General features: G+C 39.0%; 1 protein-coding gene across 1 annotated transcript; it reads left to right on the top strand.

Moving 5' to 3' along the window:
• The first annotated feature begins 370 nt into the window (after positions 1 to 370).
• Positions 371 to 19,910, top strand: LOC110061653 (exportin-6-like). The gene is made up of 22 exons (XM_020768503.2): positions 371 to 814; positions 1,847 to 1,937; positions 3,475 to 3,587; positions 4,307 to 4,504; positions 5,133 to 5,736; positions 6,870 to 7,041; positions 8,348 to 8,474; positions 9,466 to 9,587; positions 9,726 to 9,834; positions 10,525 to 10,617; positions 11,024 to 11,093; positions 12,164 to 12,419; positions 13,399 to 13,549; positions 14,316 to 14,462; positions 14,715 to 14,789; positions 15,349 to 15,463; positions 16,057 to 16,215; positions 16,734 to 17,020; positions 17,327 to 17,482; positions 17,725 to 17,823; positions 18,474 to 18,704; positions 19,514 to 19,910. Exons 1-22 carry the CDS (start codon positions 812 to 814, stop codon positions 19,613 to 19,615), a joined length of 3,480 nt encoding a protein of 1,159 aa, XP_020624162.2. The 5' UTR covers positions 371 to 811; the 3' UTR covers positions 19,616 to 19,910.
• Positions 19,911 to 20,743: the final 833 nt, after the last annotated feature.

Genomic DNA, 20,743 nt, shown 5'->3' with positions numbered 1-20,743 from the left:
AGACCTGGAGGGTAGAAACTCTCATGTGAAAGGGGAAGGACACTCTTGTTGTGAAATGAACTATGGAACCTGTAATATTATAGCCCCTTTCAAGCAAAAACATGAGGGAAAAGTGTGGAAAACTGATGGTTTGTGGTCATTGTTGTTTTCCTTATTCATCTGGGTTATCATCTGGGCGTATCTAAAATTCTACAGCTGGTGATCTCCCGCAAAGGAACTTCATTCGATATTCTAATCCAACTCAAGTACCTGTAAGACATTATGCATGCAGTCCGACCCTTTACGTGCATCCCCCCACCCTCTCCTCCGCTGGGTACGGGATTCTCCGACACACTCCTCCCCGCTCTTTTGCAACCTTGTTAGCCTCGTTTCTATGTATGTGGGCCGGGCAGGAAGAAGAAGTAGAAAGGGGCATAGCTATCGCAATCGTACGAGACTTTTACCGGTCTTTGTCGCCGTTTTACGTTCTTGAAATAATTTGTTTCGAAAGTGGGGAGTTCACGACCATTATTTTTTTTTCTATGGTTAAACTACTCGTTCTTTGTGGAGCAAAAGGTCTGGGGACTCTACTCTCGGTCACTGACTTGACGTTGTAAAGATAGCCTGGGAGTATTTTACGATGACTGCATGAGTCATGCGACAATTTTTGATCACCACGGTGCATTCTTTCCCAGCCTCTGACTGAGATAAAAAGACAGAGCTGTGTATGGTATATTTATTTCACCAATCCTGAAGATGTTGTTTGGTCAACTGAATTACTTTGGAAGCGATTTATGATAAACGTAAGACTCAAAAGACTGTAGGCTTAATCATGGTAAGTAAGCTTAAGTAAGCTTAAACTTTTTTCATCTTTATGCGGCGCCACTTAGAAGTGAAATGTAGGTATGTTGCATCAGACAGTCTTTTAAGCCCGCTCAATGGACCTTAGACTGAATAATTAATTCATTGTTTCCATCCATGGTATTGAGACCTTGTCATCCATTTATCCTTGCGCTGTGCTTAGGCAGAGATGGCGTGATTTCTGGCTACTTGCTGGAGTCAGGAACGTGTCCAGTAAACGAATACAATGTGACAGGCTTTTGCATGAAAACGTGTTTTCAGTGTATATTCTACAAAAAGTGGTGGATATTTCTTGGAAAAGTTTTAATTCAAACTGGATGTTTAAAATTTGAGATAAGGATCTGATAGTTTTTCTTTGCATCCCTGAAAATATAGAACGGATTTCAATGAATTTTGTGAAACCAAAACCAGATTTAACAGTGGCCAATCACAGTAGACATGGACAGTGCAGTGAACCAGTTAAAACTTGAAGCAAACATATTAACAGTCTGGAGTGCAGAAAAAAATGTGCGAGTGAGTTACAAACAAGTGGTTTAGTTCTAATTGGATGACAAAGTAGCACAAGATTTTTAAGCCAATAACGAGAATGGAACGGTTTTCACATGAGTGTTGAGCATTATTCACATTTGCTTTGGTTTTGCATTACTATGCTACACACTTTGTCATCCAATTAAAAGTCAAGTCAAAACCATTCTCACATGTTTTTCAACACTTCGCATTAGTTCCATGTATTTACTCGGAGTTTTAATTGGTTCGTTAGATTGTCTGTGTCCTTTGTGATTGGCCAGTATGCCAAGATTACTTTTGGTTTGGTTTTACATAGGCTGCCGGCCAGGATTTGAAAACTGGACATCCAAAATGTGCTGTAGGGTCAATGTATAAAGCAACATGTAAAAAATAAAACAATTATCTTCTAAAAGTGGACATGGGCTATTAATTAGTTCCAAGCCAGTATATGGTCACACTGCCTTCTTGTGATTGCATGACTGTTAAATTCCTCTCTCAGTCATCAGATGCAGCATCTCTTCATGCCTTGGAGCTGCTTATGAATGAATTCTTCAATGCCTCAACCAACAACCATCGGAAAAGAGAAATAGGTATTTATTAAATCTTTATTGACCCAGTTTTTGCCAGAATGCATTGTGCGCTATGCAGCAATGAAAAACAATCGTAGAAACCTTGCTATCATGTAAACCAATATAATAACAGATGTATGAAAAGCATAATGGTTAACTAGTGGTTCTTTAACTGCACAGCGCATCACTGATCAATGACCTCCAAGTGTCCACACTCCCAGAGCTTCTCCTGGTTTCTGAAGCCTAAACCAACAGGATAAATGCTCACTCCCCAGTATAGGGCACTAATTTATCTTAAGTTACACCCCAGCATTTGTGAGCTGGACCAAACAACTGGCTCACTACTCTGGCCATTTATACTCGTGGAATGAGTGGGACACTGTGAGGGGAGTATCTTACCAAAGATAGTTACATTGTAACAGTTTAGAGCACTAGCATCCCTTTAATTTGCAGTCCGCTGTGTTTTGCTAGATATGCATATACCTCAGGAGTCCATGTGCTCTCTGACTGAAGTAGGTTTAGCATTGTGCCTGTACATTGTGTACTTGTAAATATAGTGAGCATTCCTTGAGTATAGGAGCACTTCTTAAGGGCTTCCACCCCCCCCCCCCCCTTTCCTTCCTCTCTTTCCTCTGTGTTATCAGTATGACAGGTGCAGGTTTCTCTTCTGTGTGGGGGCTCATGGCTGGTTTGCCAGGATTTGCCAGTCCTGGGAGCAGTTTCCATCTAGGAGCTGGCTGCCAATAGTTTAAGCTCCTGGATGTCTCAGTCACCCAAATGCCATTTTGCAATACAGTTGTTAGCATTAATGATTTGGGTATTTTTGGTTATGTTGGGGTATGTTGTAACACTATTTTACCTTAAGTACACTGGCAACAATTTCCAGCACTTTTTTAACAGCTATACTTTGAAGGATGAATTCTACCACTGTTTAACAAGTAATGCTACAAAAATGGTATCTCACATGATCCAATTGCTGTATAACTGGTAAACAAGTTGTGATCTTTTTTATATAACAGGTTACCATAGCAACAATACAACTTGTTAAAAACACCCTTAATTTTAGCTGGAAGCGCTTATTACTAAAAAATGAGCTTGGTGACTCCCATTTTTATATAGAATTAAGATAAGCATGATAAGATGCAGCTTTTCACAAAGTTTAAAAAAATTCTATCAAGTTGGTTCAGAGCTACCTTAAATCTTTGAAATTTTAGGCGGCTCTGAGCCCCATCTTGACCGAATTTTTTTTAACTTTGTAAAAAGATGTATTTTATCATGCTAATTGCAATTCCACAAAAAAAGTTTGGTTCACAGAGCCAGTCTTCATTTGCAAGCACTAAAATAATAATTAACCTTCAAGTTGGTGTTTTTAATAGGTTTTACATGTCCTATGGTAACCTGTTATTCCAGGAAGATAACAGCTTGTTTACCAATGATTGGGCATTTCTGTGATATTCTAACATCACTTAAAGAGTGGAAGTTTTGATCTCTAAAGTATAACTGAATAAATTAGACATGTTACCTGTATAAATTCCATTGTTTTTTTTTTTAATCTTAGAACAAGTATTACAGAACTTTAGTCAACAATCAGGAGCATGGCACCATTGTGTATATTTTATGAACAATTGTTCAAATCAGTATGTTTTGATGTATGCGGTTTCAGTGTTTGAGGTAAGTGAAATTGCTGGTTTTCATGTGACGTCATTGAATTGTTATATTCCAAAATTAAAAATTACCCATCCTTCTGAGGTTTTATTTTCATCAGATGCACGACCCCTAGGACTTTCATGTCTCACAATGGCTTAGACCCACAGGGTTCTTCTTTTTCTAAAAGAGCACATTTAAATTTCCAAGCTTTTGCATTGGTTGCATTAAAATGGCCACCCAAGAAGGCTGGCATGTAGGTCAGAAGATGGGTTATTACTTAAGTTTTTGCTAACTGAACAGTTCTTGTACTAGAAGAAGTATTCATACCGATGTGTCAAAGCTCTAGTAAGAGCAACAACTTTTTTGCTTTAGTAGCAAAACTCAATGACAGATATTTCTGTTTCTTTATGGCCACCATGTTGGTATCCCTCAGAGCGGTAAAAATTGATCATAGCAGCACTTTAAAATTCATGGAAATGAGGGAAGACAACTTTCTTGTAGAAAACGCTTTTGATGTACCATCTCAGTCTAAACTAAAACTATAATTCCCATCGCCAGTTTCCGCGCAGTCAGCTTGGAGCACTTGGCACTATAACCCCTCATTTGACAACCAAGACAAAATGGCTTGCATTTTTATGCTCTGGCTTTCCTATGAAAGCCCAAATAATTTTGGTGGGATATATGACTTACATTGTACTATTGCTAAATAATCAATTTTGCTGATGTTCATGTCATTTTCATAGAATCTCATCAATAAACAGTGGATAGGAGCACAAGCCGGAGATAAGGCTGAAGTGCGCCAATTTCTTAATGAATATCTTTTGTCGCACCACAAGAAGCTTCCAACACACATCAGAAACAAGCTTGTTAAAGTGATTGTCGACGTAGGACGGGTTGACTGGCCACATTTCTACCCAAATTTTTTCTCAAATATTATTGAGGTAAGTCTTCTCTCTTCATAGAGTTTACTCAAATAACAATGTCTTAACTTACATGCAGACTTCTACTAAATACATGTATTTCCTTTCTCCATGTCATTGTGGAGAAATGATTTTTTGAATCTCTGCTGCTTATCATGTTGTGGTATCCTTCTGTTCACATTTTAAATTTTGCTTAGAGGTAAATTGGAGTGATGTGCAAGCCACACAATTTTTTTCCTCTGGAAAAATAATTCCTAACCCTCCCAAAAGCCAACTCTAGGGCAAGAAAGTAAGACATGGAGGCAATGCGACCATGACTTGTAATCTGGAGGTCACAGGTTTCAACGTCTTCAAGTCCTATTCTGACCACTAGTTGGTGTTTTTCTGTGGTAGGCCTGAGGTCAACTGCTCGACTGGGTACACGTGTAAAAATTAGCCTGGTGGTCTGTCTCCTGCCAGTTGGGATTCCAAATCATGTTATCTCATTCACAAATTGTTTGTTTCCATTGGCCCTGAAAGTGCCATTGGGGGAGTGGTTAATTAGATAATGTTGTAACTATAATTATTTATTTATTGTTTTATTTTTAGTGTGAAAAAGGCCAGTGTTGAGGAGAATTATTTTAATATTTTATTTTATATATTTTTTCAGTTGCTCCAGCAACCGTCCACAGTAACTCTAGGCTTGGTCATGCTCCAGACAACATCAGAAGAAATGGCATCCCCCAGGGAAGACTTGAGTATTGCTAGAAAAACTGAAGTGCACAGACTATTGCTCAATGAAGTTCCTGGAGTTCTTTCTTTGTTAACACATTTATTGGACAGAGTCTTAGAAAAGCATCGCCGACTTGCAACAACAGTCACCCCACCTCCATCTCCTACTCACGGAATGTCACCAGTTAGAAGTACAAGCCCTTCAGTATCAGGATCAGGTTCATTATCATTATTCTCATCGTCAACATCTGCTGATCAGACACTTCAACACCCGGGAAGTAGTAATCTCATGGGAAGGTTATTGAGTAATTCACCGATGAAATCTAGACAGAATTTAGGACATCCACTGCCTCCTTTAGACTCAGAATCAGAGGAAATTAGTTCTCTAGTGCTCAAATGTTTGGGCCATCTCTTTAGCTGGATCCCTCTGTCTACAACAATTACACCATCACTTGTGTCTACCGTGTTTTATCTTGCGGAGTTTGGCTGCAATGTAGTGCCGACAAGTTCTGGTAGCAATGTTGTGGGTAATGCTGAACTAGGTTAGTATGAATTAAGTAAACTGTGATTAGCAATGCTGTGTTCTGAAAGATATTAGAAAATCCTGTCTTGCAATGTATATGGCTCCTTTTTGTGGCTGATATAATGTGTTTTCTGATTGGCTAATTTGAGGACATCATTCTCCTGGAATGTCCATGGGCCGATTACGGACCTGCAAATCAGAGGAAAAAGCAATATGATAAACAACTTATTAACCTTGAATGTTCAGTCTTTACAGGAAAATCTCAAGCCTCGGCCTTGCTGTATTGACTAAACGATAGTGAGGTTAATATGGCCAAGTTTCTGTTTGAGATTTTCCCATAAAGACCTCACTCTTGATTAATAAGTAGTTAATATTGACCAAGTTTGTTCAGTCAAGATACACTGTTGTGATTATCTTATAGCCTTACACAAGGGCCATACTGTGATAATATTGGTCTGATGTCTTGGCAGTACAGACCAAGTGAAGTTATTTTCAGAACAATAAAAACAGACCAAAGGTTGATATTTTCCCAGTATGGTCCCAGGTAATCTTGGTTAATGAGAGATTTATGACATGACTGAAAATGCTCTAAAGAAATTACAGACTGAAAAGACTGTGTTAACTTCAAGCATGCAATTCTGATTGAGAGCCATCATAGGCATTATGCATTTTACTCATGAATGTATGTTTTTGAAAACGGGAAAAAAAGAAAAAATAACCATTCACATGTAAGTTAGTTACAGTTGAACCTCTACTAATTAACAACAGCCACCTGTCTACAGCAGCCATATATTTAAGTCAGAGTCGGGAAATTTGCTCTTATTTTAATCTCACCACAATGGCTGCCCCTCCACAATGACCAGTACACTCTATTCCCAGGGTGGCCATTGTAGAGAGGTTCAACTGTAGTAATAACTTTAGATCGCTAAAATGTTAGTGATAACTAAACTTTAGGATTGATTCTTACTGACAACATTCTTTTCCTTGTTGCCTGTGTTCTGTCACAGAAGCATTTTACTTACTAAATAATTCAGTAGAACCATTATCATCATGGAACCATTAATATTTTGTAGTAAAATTTCAATTATTACTGTGTTAGCATACTGTTTTATTTCAGCTACCATATTGTCTTGTGTTGCATTTTTTTTTAAGGTGTCTCGGCAATGTCCTGTATTAATGAACTGCTGTCCAAGAATTGTGTTCCAGTTGAATTTGAGGAGTTCTTGCTGAAGTTGTTTCAACAGACATTTCAGTTGTTACAAAGAATAACAAAAGACACAGGAGCTCAGGCTGCGGAGAACCTCCTCACAGAACAAGATGAAAGGTGAACTATAAGTAAAACTAGTGAGACAATCTCAGATAGTGCAGAGTGCAAGTGATAGCTCTGGTAGGTAGTCAGACAGGTACTCACCCCTGCTAGGTTCACTTCCGTATGACAAGGAGAGCAAGGGGTTACCTGAAACAAACATGTAGCTTTGCATTGTTCACACACTAGTCTAGGTGGAACATGTTTTAAGTAGAGTACGCATGTACCTATCCCACGCCACCCCCAACAAGATTCCTTGCCCCTAGATTAATTAATTTTATTTATTAATTAAACAAACATTTAAGTTTACACCCAAGTACCTTAGTACCTTAGTACCTTAGTGCACGAGTGCCCAAGTGCGTTAGTGCCTTGGGGCCTTGGGGCCTTAAGGCGTTAGTGCCTTAGTGCCTTAGTACCTTAGTACCTTAGTACCTTAGTACCTTAGTACCTTAGTACCTTAGTGACTTATTGCCTTAGTGACTTAGTGCCTTAGTGTCTTATTGCATTAGTGACTTATTGCCTTAGTGACTTATTGCCTTAGCGCCTTAGCGCCTTAGCGACTGAGCGACTGAGCGCCTTAGCGACTGAGCGCCTTAGCGACTGAGCGCCTTAGCGACTGAGCGCCTTAGCGACTGAGCGCCTTAGCGACTGAGCGCCTTAGCGACTGAGCGCCTTAGCGACTGAGCGCCTTAGCGACTGAGCGCCTTAGCGCCTGAGCAACTGAGCGCCTTAGCGGATTAGCGCCTTAGCGGATTAGCGCCTTAGAGCCTGAGTGCCTGAGTGCCTGAGTGCCTGAGTGCCTGAGTGCCTGAGTGCCTTATGGCCTTAGGGCCTTAGTACCTTAGTCCATTAGGGACTTAGTACATTAGCACCTTAGTGTGTTAGTGCCTTAATGCCTTAAGTTAGTACCTTAGAGCTTAGGGCTCTAGTGCCGTAGTACCTTAGCGCGCATTAGTGCCTTAGCCCCCAAAACCATCCCAATAGTGCACTCTGCACTAAAAATACTGTATTTTAAAAATCTATGATGGCATTGCTCTTCTTTGTGGTGTGCTGTGCTCAAGGTGTAAATGCTTGCTTGCCACCTTTTAGGGTGTGATTGAAAAGTCAATAGACCAATTTCTCTGAGCCAATTTCAATACATTTAATCTAACTTGACTCTGAGGCCTAGGGGAATGAAACAAAATAAATTAATTATTATACCTGAACCTCAATGTGATTTAGTAGTCACGTAGTTATACACCGGCATTAATAGCCACTTAGCCCATGTCTTGATTGTTTTTTTCCTAAGATTAATGTTATTTTTATGTGTTTTTTTCTATTTCAGCTATTTGAGCAAGTTCACAGAGTTCTTGAGACTCTTTGTGAGCATACACCTGAGAAGATTTGAAAACAGCTCCCATTTCCCAGTGCTTGAGCTGCTAACATTACTCTACAAATATACTTTCAAACAGGTGAATACCTATTAGTAATTAATTTCTTAGTTTTACTTTTCTGCTTAGTGATTTAATTATTCTTGAAATTAAAGATCCTTTGTATAAAGTAGTCACAAAATTTTGCACTGTTATATCACGCCAATGTCATTACGGGCCTCTCTATGTTAAAATCATTTGAACCTCCACGAAAGGCCACCTCTCTTCAATGGCCACTTTTCTTGTCCCGACTAATGATCCATACATTCACTTTATTTTAACCTCTCTACAATGGTCACCTCTCCACAACAGTAACAGCCACTAAAGCGCATCCCAGCTACCAAAATAACCTCTTGACAATGGCCAATTAATCAATGAGTGACGAATGGTGTATAGAAAACCCTATTTTTAATGTACTGTAAAAGGTGACGAAAATTGATCCATACCTCTGTTTGGTTTCTGTTGCAGTATCAATATACTTTGATTGTGTTACTTATTTACATGCTACAGTACATGTAAGCATTTTGTAATGACAAAAAGGCTGCACCCCCCCAAAATACAAGTGTCATATTACACCCCTACCTCCCCATAATGGCTGCCTCCCTTTAATGGCCACTTTCCTCTGACCTCAAGGCATGGGCAGATCCAATATTTTTCAGTGGGGGGAGGGGGGATGTGGCTAGTGTCTTGAGGTTGCAGAATCAATGGGGCATGTTCCCAAAATGTTGCATTTTGAGTATTGTAGCCTTATTAAAAAGCGTTTCATAGAAATATATTTACTAGCAATGCCACAAAGTAGAAATTACAATGAGGTACCTTTCCCGAGAGTTTGCATGTATTTCTACCATAATATTCACGATCTTTTTCAATTTTTTTATGTTTTGCTTCTCCAAAAGGGTGAGACTAGCCACCCAATCCCCCCCTCCCCCCTAAATCTGCCCGTGCCAAGAAGGTTGTTGTGGAGAGGTTCAACTGTATCTGTTTGTCTAAAATTGACTTTCACTTGATATTACCTGAGATTTCTGTTTTTCAGCCACAGCTGGAAGGGTTTTTTGCCTGCCTTGATATTTGGACCGTGTTTCTAGATTATCTTATTGGTAAAGTGGCAAATGCAAGAAGTGACAAACTGGCTGAGGCTGAAGCTACTGTTAGCAGGTTTGTAAATGACTCAAATAATGATGTTTGCAGGGTCCTTTGGCATTGTATTAACCTTTGTTAGACAGACGTTCCATGTAAATAAGCATAATTGTATGGTCCTGTCATGCTTGTGAAAATTTAAACTATGTATTGTAGATACAAGGAAGTTTTACTGATGCTGTTAACTGAGCTGCTGAAGAAAATTCAATTCCGACATAATCAAAGCCAACTGGAGGAACTGGACGATGAAAGCTTGGATGATGATGTAAGTTATATGTAGCATTGGACAATCTTTCTGTATACAATGTACATAATATTATGTAATACAGAACTTTATAAATTGCCCCCTGTAGGTTTAAATTACTGAGTGAAAATTGTTTAATTATTGTAGGTTTAATCTCAACAAATTGGTTAAGCTCACTCAATTGTCTGCCTACAGTCTACGGAATATATATACATAACGTTCCATTTATTTGTACTGACATGCCATTTGCTAAAAGTGTGGTTATGAAGAGGACATTTGGCCCATATTGTTGAACGTAGAGACATTAACAAAACAAGTGTCTGCTTTCCAGTGGCACTTATTCATTAAAGTAACTTTTTGTGAAAAAAAGTGCAGGAAAAACAGGCCCATGGATTGTAGATGGGGACTAGCATTCCATCTAGGGAAAGTAGAAATACTTCTAGTCACCTCCATGAAAACTAGCTGAGATAACTATGCACCATCCTATACCAATCATTAACAAGCTTGCACTTAGTCAATTATCTCTAGGGTAATTGCTGTGAGAAATGGGGTTTACAATCAAAACATTTTTGGTAGCAGCTGTGCTGCCTGTAGAACAAAAAAAAAAAAAGATTTGTGAGTTGAAACAACTCACAGATGCTTCGCTAATAATGTGAGGCGTCAGATAACAATGGCCATTAAATATTAATACATTGCTGCTTTTGTTTTCAGGCGCAGACAGAGTGGCAAGCATTTCAAAGGAATTGTCTGGAAATTGTTGCCAAGTTAGCAGAACTGTTGCCTGGAGAAACTTTCTCCCTGTTGGTAAGGATTAGTGATAATAATGTAGGGGTACATGTAGGTAATAGGGTGTGACAACCCAGTGGCAGGGTGGAAACTTAACAGAAGTGGTAAGAAAGGAAAGGAAGTGAGACTTGCAAGGTGGCACGAACCAGGAGCACTCAGAAACATTTTTGTGCAGCATTGCATTGTAAGAGGTGTCAAGGAAGAGGTAGGAACTGGGAATAGAAGGTATGCAAAGTAAGAAGTTTAGGTTGCCCTCTCAAACAATGTGTATAATGTAATTCTTGTTTTCAATGAACAAACTGAAGAAGGACTTAACTTTATGAGCAATTTTAACGTATGGTGTGTGATCCCTTTGTGGAGAGTAGAGCTTCATTTGTCCAGATTGTTTTAAATGTATATTTACTGACATGTTTATTTATTTTAGTTCCCTTTGTTCAGTGAATACTGTGATGTGTACATTGGTCTTGGAGAGTACGTTAGAAAAACTGCTCATGGTAAGATAATTTTTTCCATCTCTGTTAGATTTATAAGTGCCACTTTAATCAAGGCTAAAAATAGTTGATAAATACAAAGGTGGTAAATTTTAAGCTCTGTCATACATGATACGTGTAATTTGGTGTTGGCTCAAGGATAGATAGCGATAGTGTACTACATGTAAGTAGCTGTCCTTAACAGGAGTCAATTCCAATCAGAACCCCACACACTGTCACATGATGTTACCACTGTGTTGCGGGAGACTGGGCCGGGTTGTTCGAAAGCCGGTTAACGCTAACCCAGGATTAAAAGTTAACCGAGGTAACAAGTTTTCTTCTACAGAAATGTTTTTCACTGCTTATGTTTTGTGTAGTTTGAGATCACTGAAGCTCAAAACTGAAGGACAAACAATACAAAAAAAAAACTTCACCGAAAATGTACAAAAATGAAATCAAAATTTTCGCTAATCCTGGGTTAGCTTAATCGGGCTTTGAACAACCCGACCATGGTGTGTAGAAAGTCATTGGTTCAACTCGCACTAGCCTGTATTGCAGATGCGGGTAGATTTCCGTCTGTGACGCAAGCTAACTCGCACCAGAGAGTCAGAATTTGGTTTTTGCATTTCGCTTGTAACAAATCGAAAAAAGCTGCTAACACAAAGACGCTTGTATTTTATATTTCTTACCCAATGACACTGCATTTTTCTTCTGGCAAAATCCTGATCTTTCCAAAACCATGTCCATTGTATAGAACATTTTCACTCACATGGCGAGCAAAGTTGGTTAAACAAAAGAAATTGTTTACATAAGAAAAGTGTTCAACTCCCACAGGATTGGTTTGGTACACCAACATGGCCGCCGATTCATTGTTGTGGAACACCAATATGGCTGCCGTGACGTCATGTGAAAACGCTCTATTACTCTTGAGTTGGATGGGATGCGAATCCATTGCACATTGCCTCACTCCGTCCCCCTTATTATTGCTACCATTGCCTATCACCATCCCATTAACTTGTACTCTCCCATGCCTGAAGAGTAGTTAATTAGTAAAGTGTCCCAGGATCACATTTCAACTTTCATTTTGTTTCCAGGCTTACATCTCGGTATCAGTGCTGAAAATGAATGTCATCAATTACACTGCACACTGAGGGACTTGACCACCATGGAGCGTGCCCTGGGAAGGCTGTCAGAACATTTTATTGGTGAAGTGAATTTTGCCAACAGGTTTAGTGATGGGGAAGCAATTGTCGAGAGACTAGGACAAATTGCATTGTTTGGTACACAAAGCCAACTGTTTGCAGTGCACACAGCTGTCCCAACTGTCCTTCAACCCGACCTTATCGAAGTGTAAGTAAATATGGTCGTATTTTGTTGGTTTTCGTCCATTTGAAGAATTCCAGCCTAGTGATTGACTTTATGGAGTACATACAAACCACGATGACAACTAAAGAAAGAAAATTTATAAACAAAAAGTTTAATGATCAACGGTATACATCTTGGTGCCTTTTTTAGCCATCCTCTGTAAAACACTGAAGCAACATGAAGTAAGGTAAGGTAAGGTAAATTTAGTTTGAGTCGTAAACGTAAGGAGTGGTTCCCCAGATCCCGAGCCAGGGGCTCATGACAAAAACGCACGACTATTAAGTGACCCTAAAGGAAGAGAGTAAACTAAGCAATGAATTTTCGGTGATTAAATCTAGATGTAAACAGATGTGAACATACAGAGGATACTTTTAATAGACAAGCTCAATTGTGTATTATCCTTGAAAACTTTTTCAAACAAAATTTTATGAATTCATTTTTTAACAGACATTATCTTTGGTGTTTTTGTATTAACGTAGTTTCTCTACATTTCTGTAGAAAGTATGGAAGACGGGAAGACTCAAAAAATCTCAACAGACTTTGAATGGGGAAGGTGCTGCTCTTCCATAGCTCTAGAGAACGTCGCAATGAAATTATGTCACAAAGACACCAAAGAATTGATCCCTCTAGGGTCTTTAAAAGTAATTAGTGACGTTGAAAACCCCCAGTGCACTCAAATCTGGCAGACATTTCTTCTGATAATCACCCCCCTATTGTAGACTTTTTTAATTTTTTTTTTAAACAGCATAAGAACTACATTATTTTTCTGGCTTATATCCCTATGGCACATGTTTGTACCAACCAAACTTCTCTATCAAATTCCCACCCCCTGTGATAATTTCCTCACCCACAAAGTCTTTTGGAAAAATATAAGCCCGGGGATTGTACGTATTGTCCTCCCTACTTACTAATAACTTGATGCAAGCCTCTGATGTGTTTCAGTTAGTTATTTTTTTTCTTTCAGCCATGCCCAAGGACTGGCTGCATTACAAGCATATTGTCACTGGATGGCTCAGTATTACCTGGAAACACACCGACAACAACAGCACCAAGAAAAGTTTGTGGCTCTTGTCTCCAATGCAGTTGATGCTTTAGTGCCATTGTTAAACAAAGAGGTAAGTTGGTGTCTTGTACACAAAAGTTAAGCGCAGTCGAATTTCTCGTATGCAAGTACTCTGAATGCCATGTCTCTGTGGTTGCTTATGGTAGTTGGTCACTTCACAGGAATTCTAAATTTTTGATTCATAGTCTGTAGCTGTTTCAACGGTTTAATCCATGCACCGTAAAGCCGCAAACGTGTTTATATTTTACGCAGGGCAGGAAAAACATTTTCAATCCATTTGCCCAGTGGGCCAGTACATCTCAGTTTTCAGTTGCACCTGTTAAAATATTACTTGCCCAATAGGCATGCAATGTTCATGCCTCATCAACTACATCATTTACTAGGTACTGTCTATGATCAGTGATATACCATAACAGAGGATGAACGCGAGCAGAGTATGCTTGGATCGATTTTAAATTGATCCATGCTATCAACTCATTGTTTTGCTCATCTTGATGTCTTAAGTTTTGAAATTGCTTTTCATTGGAAATTATCACTAACAAGACTACTGAGGCTAATTTCACTTGTCCATCAGACCACCAAACTTCCATTTTCACTTGCTCAAGAGCAAAATTTACTTGCCCCGGGCAATCGTACCTGGGTTTTTCCTGCCCGGGATACGCATTAAAATTATTACCCGAAACTATTTTGGCGTTTCATTGTGGATCTACCAACAAACGCCTATTTCTGCATACAGTTTTTCTGTGTAGAAACCTTCTGAGTGATTAGCTGCTGAGTGGACATGAATCTGACTGATTGACAAGCTGTTTTCTTTGTAGGTTCCTCAACGTATTTCATTGCCTGCATCTCACCTTCTCAACTCATTAGCATCTACTGTTCGCCCGTCATTCATGACTGCCCTGGAAAAAATACAAAACCTCTTCCACGACGTCAGCAGTGGTGCCTTGTCTGAAATGCCGCTTGAGGTACGTTGTGCAGTTGATTTTCCTGTTTCATTATACCGAGGGGTAAAAAACGTCAGTTTTTCAATCGACCATCTCAATAAATAATGCTGACAGTGAGCAGATGTGTCACCAGATTTTGTAACTACAATTGAAATAACTTTACATCATTTTGTAAGGGCAATTCCTGTTTTGCTACATGCAACACTGTTTCAGTTTCATAAGGCGTAATCTCTTCACTTAGATTATTCTATTTTATTCCCAATGCACCTGTAGGTGCAGACCTTAGTTATTAGATCTCTGTCCAATGCTTTGGTGTTACCATGGCCAAGCAAGGCTGATAACGAACAGGTAAGAAAACTAGTCCATTATTCCTGCCCTTGTAAGTAAAAAAAAAAACGTTTTGAACAAAGCCATTTTTCATAGAGGAACGGTGTATAAGGAGGGGTGAGGGTGTCCTTCATAACTACCGCATTGTTGCTAAGGATGGCTTGTAATTATCATAACTTCAAGATTTTGGATTTTTCACAGATATTTAAGTTCTTCGACCACAACAGCATGTGACCACAACAGGGAAAAACCCTAAATCAACTTCATTTTTTGTCGCTAAAAACAATGCTTATGATTTAAAAGTGCCATGGGTTAGTTGAAGTTCACGTAAATTTACCAGAAAAACCATAAAAGTTGTAAACGCATTTTGAAAAGTGCATGCAAACAATGATAGAAGAAGTTTAATCGCTTTTGATTCATTGAAGAACTCCTACCTTTATATTTTTCCCTGGAGCCTTGGGGATTTTAATGATTTGTTTGTCCTCAATAATAGTTTTCAGTGAGGATGCGCTGTGTAATGCAATAGATGAGCTAGTTGATTTTAGAACAGCGTGGAATCTAAGAAGTCTTTTGTGTTTAGGAATGGGAGGTTCGGTCACAAAGCCATCAGAGTTTTATCCAAAGTGTTAAACAGCCATTCAAAAGTGTCGTGGACACGCCAGGATTTGCAGAAAACAAACAGTTACAAGAGAGTGGTGAGTATCATCTGCACCCCCATAACCTGCTCTGCAAGCCTGCAGTCAAACCATTCTTTATTTTGACATGACAGAAAACAAGTAGTTAGATGAAGTACCACCAGATTGTCATAACACATTCTAGTGATATTTATATTTCTAGCTTGGGACTAAAAGAATACCGTTATCAAAGTTTCATAGTGCAGTTCAAACTTATTAAAGGGAAAGGTTTCGGGGAGAGGCGTTGGTGGTCGCCAAATCGCTTAAGAAATCGTGTATATGTCTAGCTTTTTTTTGTAATCTGCGGTCAAATATTCTTCCGCCGCGGTTAAGAAAGGGTCAACGCAAAGCAGAATAGGCCATTTCCGAGTTGCCTTGTGCCTCTGTTTGAAAACGAGTCTTCGTGCGAACCATAAAATATGGAAATGTTCCGCCTTGAGGTACATTTTCATGCAAATCAAACTCATTTTAATATGAAAGGTTTTGCACGAAGACTCGTTTTGAAACAGAGGCACAATGTAACTTGGAAATGGCCTATTAAACCTTTTGCCAAACAGCCATATCTTTGTAACTCAAGGTGCTTTCTAACTGATTGTTATTTCTCTTATTTACAGCCAAGTCACGTGTGCATTTCACCCTGCATGTGTTGGGGGATTTAATGGCTGCAGTGGCAGAAGACCAGGTTACCAAGACCAAGCTTATTCTGTACCAGTCCATCACGGATGTCGTTCAACTCACTCTTACTATTTTTCCTGTGTTTATTCATCATCCAGGTACACAAGAACATTTCCTTTTGTTTTTTCCCCTGTTCTTGAGGTGATTACAGTTAGCAGATACTCTTGTAAAATTTAGAATTCAAAAATTCTTCTTTCCTCTTGCCAACAATTTGTGCTTAGAGTTCAGTCCCCGGCTGCGCGAATGCTGGATAACGCTATCCACCGGATAAATCGCTATTCAGTATTCAGTTTAAACAAAACAAACCACACTTTACACGGGATAGGTATTTATCCAGTGATGATAGCTTTATCCACCTTTCGAGCAACCCGGGCCAGGAGGTCAAACTCTTTCATTCTTAAGGCCAAACCCTTGCGTCTGTAAAATAATTGTTATGAATCCCTAGTTTGTCACATTTTAAACGAACGCTTTTGAGCAGTATTGTGGTACTGACAGCTTATTATGCTGCACAATGTGACTGTAACTTTCGGTTCTGTAGATTAAAACCTACTGTGCGGGTTATTCAGATGTAGACTACTGAGTTAAGATTCCATTTGTTTGTTTGCTCATATCGCAGATACAACAGATGAGATTCTAGGCTTCCTTCTGACGTTGTTTGAGAGTCTCAAGGTACAGCTCGGCCCAGCTGTGACAGAGCAGATCGTACAGCAACTGCTTCACACTTTCACCAGGCAGCAGCTGACCGAAACACTGCATCACGAGAGCACTGCAGGCTCACGTGTCATTACCAAGTTCCTGAAGATTCTGCAGCTCTTGGTGCAGGAACCCGCGGCCTCCTTCAAGGCTTTCCTTCCTAATATAATCGGGCTGTGTATGGAGCAACTTTACCCAATTTTAGTTGAGGTAAAGAACCATTTTACATTTTTTGTAGTCAAATTACAAACACTTGACACTAAAAGAGACACGATTGTGCGCTCGGTTTTCCGTTAGGTCTGTTGTTAAGTAACAAGTGTTCATACTTTATTCTGATTGGTTAAAAAGAATCGGAAAGAATTGGAAACTTTTCGGGTTTCGTCGCCGAGGATTTGCCGAAAATGACTTTTGGTCTCTGAGTTGAAAAACCTCTTGCAGTTTACCAAAAAAATGTCTTGTTCACAAAATGAACGAGAATTTTCCTTTTCTATCTTTTTTTTTTTTTTTTTGCTGCAGCAACCGTGCCCCGATATCAAGTGTGAATTTTATGAGCTGCTTCATCAGTTACTACTTCACAACTGGCGCTACTTCTTCCGCTCATCACTGCTGGCCCGTATGTCTGCGGGCGAAGAGACTGTCGAGAACCAACCTCAGTTTACTGCCATTATGCAGGTATGCCACAAATATGACACTTACAAGACCTCGCTAAAGGGTCAGAAGTTCAATTATTTTCATTAAGAGGCTTAGGTCTTTACAATTTGCTTCAAGATAATACAGGACATTGTGAACGGGAGCTTGATTTAACAACGATTGCAATATATTGGTCTTAGATCCACTACACCTGCTGAGTTAGTGTAAACATGGTACGATGGTTTAGGATGTAATTGTCTATTTGTTTTTCTCATTTCGTGCAGGCTTTTGGACAATCTTTCCTTCAACCTGATATCACAGTATTTAAACAGAATCTTGAAGCGTTAGAAAACCTCAACTCCAAGTGTAAACTGTATCAGAAGGTTTGTTTTCCTCCGTTTAATTGACTACTCTAAGCAGTAACTGTGTGTGTGGTGTGTCAATCAATCAATCAATCAATCAATCAATCAATCAACCTTGCAAATAAACCTGTCAGTCAATGTCACTTAAGCAATTTACCGATTGACTGTTGTAGGCTTCTTTTCCTTCGTTTATTTGAGTAGTCTTAGCAGTATTAATCAATCAGTCAGACAGTCAGTCAATCAGTCAGTCAGACAGTCAGTCAATTAGTCAGTCAGTCAGTCAGTCAGTCAGTCAGTCAAACAAACAATCAGTCAACCTAGCAAATATACCTGTCAATGAATGTCACTTAAGCAGTTGACGGATTGACTGTGGTAAACTGTTAGTCTTACTTAACAGCATTCCTGTTTTGACAGTTTCTTATTCTCTAATTTTATTTCGAAAGCTGTCAGCCATAGACCTTGTCAGAAGTATTTGATGAAAATGTTGCTCGATCATATTTGCATTTTGTCTCTGATGTACATTTATTATTTTTTTAAAAAAGTTCTATCTGTATTCCGAAAAGCCCTTTTGGGAAGAATAAAGTATGTATGTATGTTGTCCTAAGTCTACAGAGCGAAAATGATTACGAACAAAATTAACGCTGTTTTTGTTTTTTCTTTCTTGTTGCCAGCTCATCTTTAAAGACGTCATGTTACTTCAATTTGTGAATGTGTTCCTTCAAGCGCTGGTCTACAGATCACATGACTTGCTACAAGAAGAGATCACCATCACACTGTACAATATGGCGGCTGTTGATTTTGACTCGTTCTACTCCGCGTTCCTACCTCGGTTTCTTGGAGGCTGTGAAGGACTCACAGAGTCACAGAAATCTGAGCTAGGAAAGAACTTCACCCCTGACAAGGTGAGTACAACCCGAGAAATTATGGACCTAGATAAAGTAGAGTTGAATGTAAGTAGACCTACTTTAGATCTTAGAGGAATTTGAACATGGCGTCAAAACTTGACTCGAGGGAAATAGGTTTCCTAGTTCCTGCACGGCTTTCTCCCAGGCCTTCACAGTAAATTGATTTCGGTCACGTTTCCGAGACCAACGGCCGCGCCAATTTTTCGCCTCAAACCACGTGACCTGAAAATGATTGACCGAAGCGAAATATCGAGAACCTATGAACTACAATCGGCGACATAATTAGTTGACACATTGTCTTTCAATAGTACTTTTAGTGCACCAATAACACCACTCTTTTTATGGCGCAATAAATTGTGGAAAAGACCCCGCTCCCCCATTCGGTGTTACATGTTTGTACCTCAAGATCACAGTAATTGCCGCACAATATTGTGGGGAGGGGGACTGAAAGGATAAGCTAGGAGGGCAAAAAGGGATCACAGTGACGAAATAGGGGGTTAAAAAGGTCAATGGGTCAACAATTTTGTCGCTGATTGTAGGCAAGGAAAAAGGGAAGGAGGGATGGAGAAAGAGAGGAAGGAAGGGAAAGGTAGAGGACGGCGGATGGCATAAATTCCCAGTAAGAATTTTACTTCAACAAGAAATTGTTCATATCCTCCTAACCCTTTTCAGTGATTAATGCACTTGACAACTTTTGATGGTAAAGAGAAATTGTACATCATTTTGGTTCTCGTTATGGTTGATTCTCATTTCCCAGATGTCGATCACTTTTGGTTTATTTGACGTGCTTTTCTTGTTCCTGTCAGGACTTGCCATCTTTTACACAGAGTATTCACCGGTTTGTAGGAGATTTACGGTACTACAGACTGTGTAACAGCAGCTTGCCTTCGGGGACTGTCAAGTTTTAATAGACAACTCTTATTTAAACGACGGCGAAACGTATAATTTATACTCGTGTAATCACACTGGTTTAGTTGTATTCTTGTAATTTATACGTTATTATCTATAAACTGTGTAATATATACTTGGGTAGTTATACTCGTATAATTTATACTTGTTTATTTACCATTCCAAAACTGTGAGCAAAAGGAGACCAAAAAAGTTACATGTTAAGAGATGTTGGAAATATTGTATATTTTTATATTTACAAGAGTACCAGTGTAATTTGTAAAGAAATATTAAAATTAAACATTTTTTAGAATAGTATTGATTATGTGTGGAGTATGTCAGATAAACAAATATATACGATATCGTAGAAAGTAAGTTTGTTCATTGTTTTTCTTTAACGCAAATCGTTATTTGTTATTTGCAAATCGTTCTTTAACACAAAACCAACCATCTGTTCCCTTTTCGAAAGTTTTGGAATTTTTGGTTGAATGGAAAGCGCTGCTCGCGATGTTGTCCTCTTTTTCTGAAATTCCGGAAAATGCTGAGCGCTTTCCATTACACCAAAATTACAGAACTTTTTTAAAACTGGAGCAAATGGCACATAATTTTCCTTGGAAAGTTTCCAGAAAATCCGGAAATTGTTAAATTTGCGAAATGCAAACCATTCAACCGAAAATCACATGGAACAGAAATTCCTGGTAAATTTTGGGTAAACAACAACATTTTACTTTTAATTGGATGTTGGTCTGAGTGTATTTTTAAATCGAAATTTTTGGACGAATTCCCCTGTTCCCGGTCGTCGTTGGAAATTTCCCGAAATTTCATTGAAAGGAAAGCGCCATCTTTTTCCCTTCAAGTGCCTGGTTTTCAACCCAACATAAAAGAAAAGTGCGTTGCCTATGGCCTATACCAGGATCGAGGTTCAATTAATTTAAAATTAAGATTTCAATTTTATTTCTTGCTTCATATTTTAACTGTAACTGTAACAAGTTCATCCTATAGTAACCTGTCGACCATTTAGAGTCTCGGACTAAAATTCCATTTGAAACACGGCAATGAAATCATTTGAAAAAGTCCTTGACCTTACTTCATGACGCTTTTAGTTTGTGACTCAGGCAGGTGAACTGAATATCAGACAGAAACTTTCA

The sequence above is a fragment of the Orbicella faveolata genome, unplaced genomic scaffold, assembly GCF_042242905.1.
Source record: "Orbicella faveolata isolate gen_17 unplaced genomic scaffold, um_ofav_v1 contig_2, whole genome shotgun sequence".
In the NCBI taxonomy this organism is placed as follows: domain Eukaryota; kingdom Metazoa; phylum Cnidaria; class Anthozoa; order Scleractinia; family Merulinidae; genus Orbicella; species Orbicella faveolata.
This window is presented reverse-complemented; position numbering and strand designations above follow the sequence as displayed.

Coding starts and splice junctions, on each gene's coding strand:
- LOC110061653 (XM_020768503.2), top strand. Junction 4,505..5,132: donor TTTTCTCAAATATTATTGAG/GTAAGTCTTCTC, acceptor ATATTTTTTCAG/TTGCTCCAGCAACCGTCCAC. Junction 14,463..14,714: donor TGTCTGAAATGCCGCTTGAG/GTACGTTGTGCA, acceptor ATGCACCTGTAG/GTGCAGACCTTAGTTATTAG.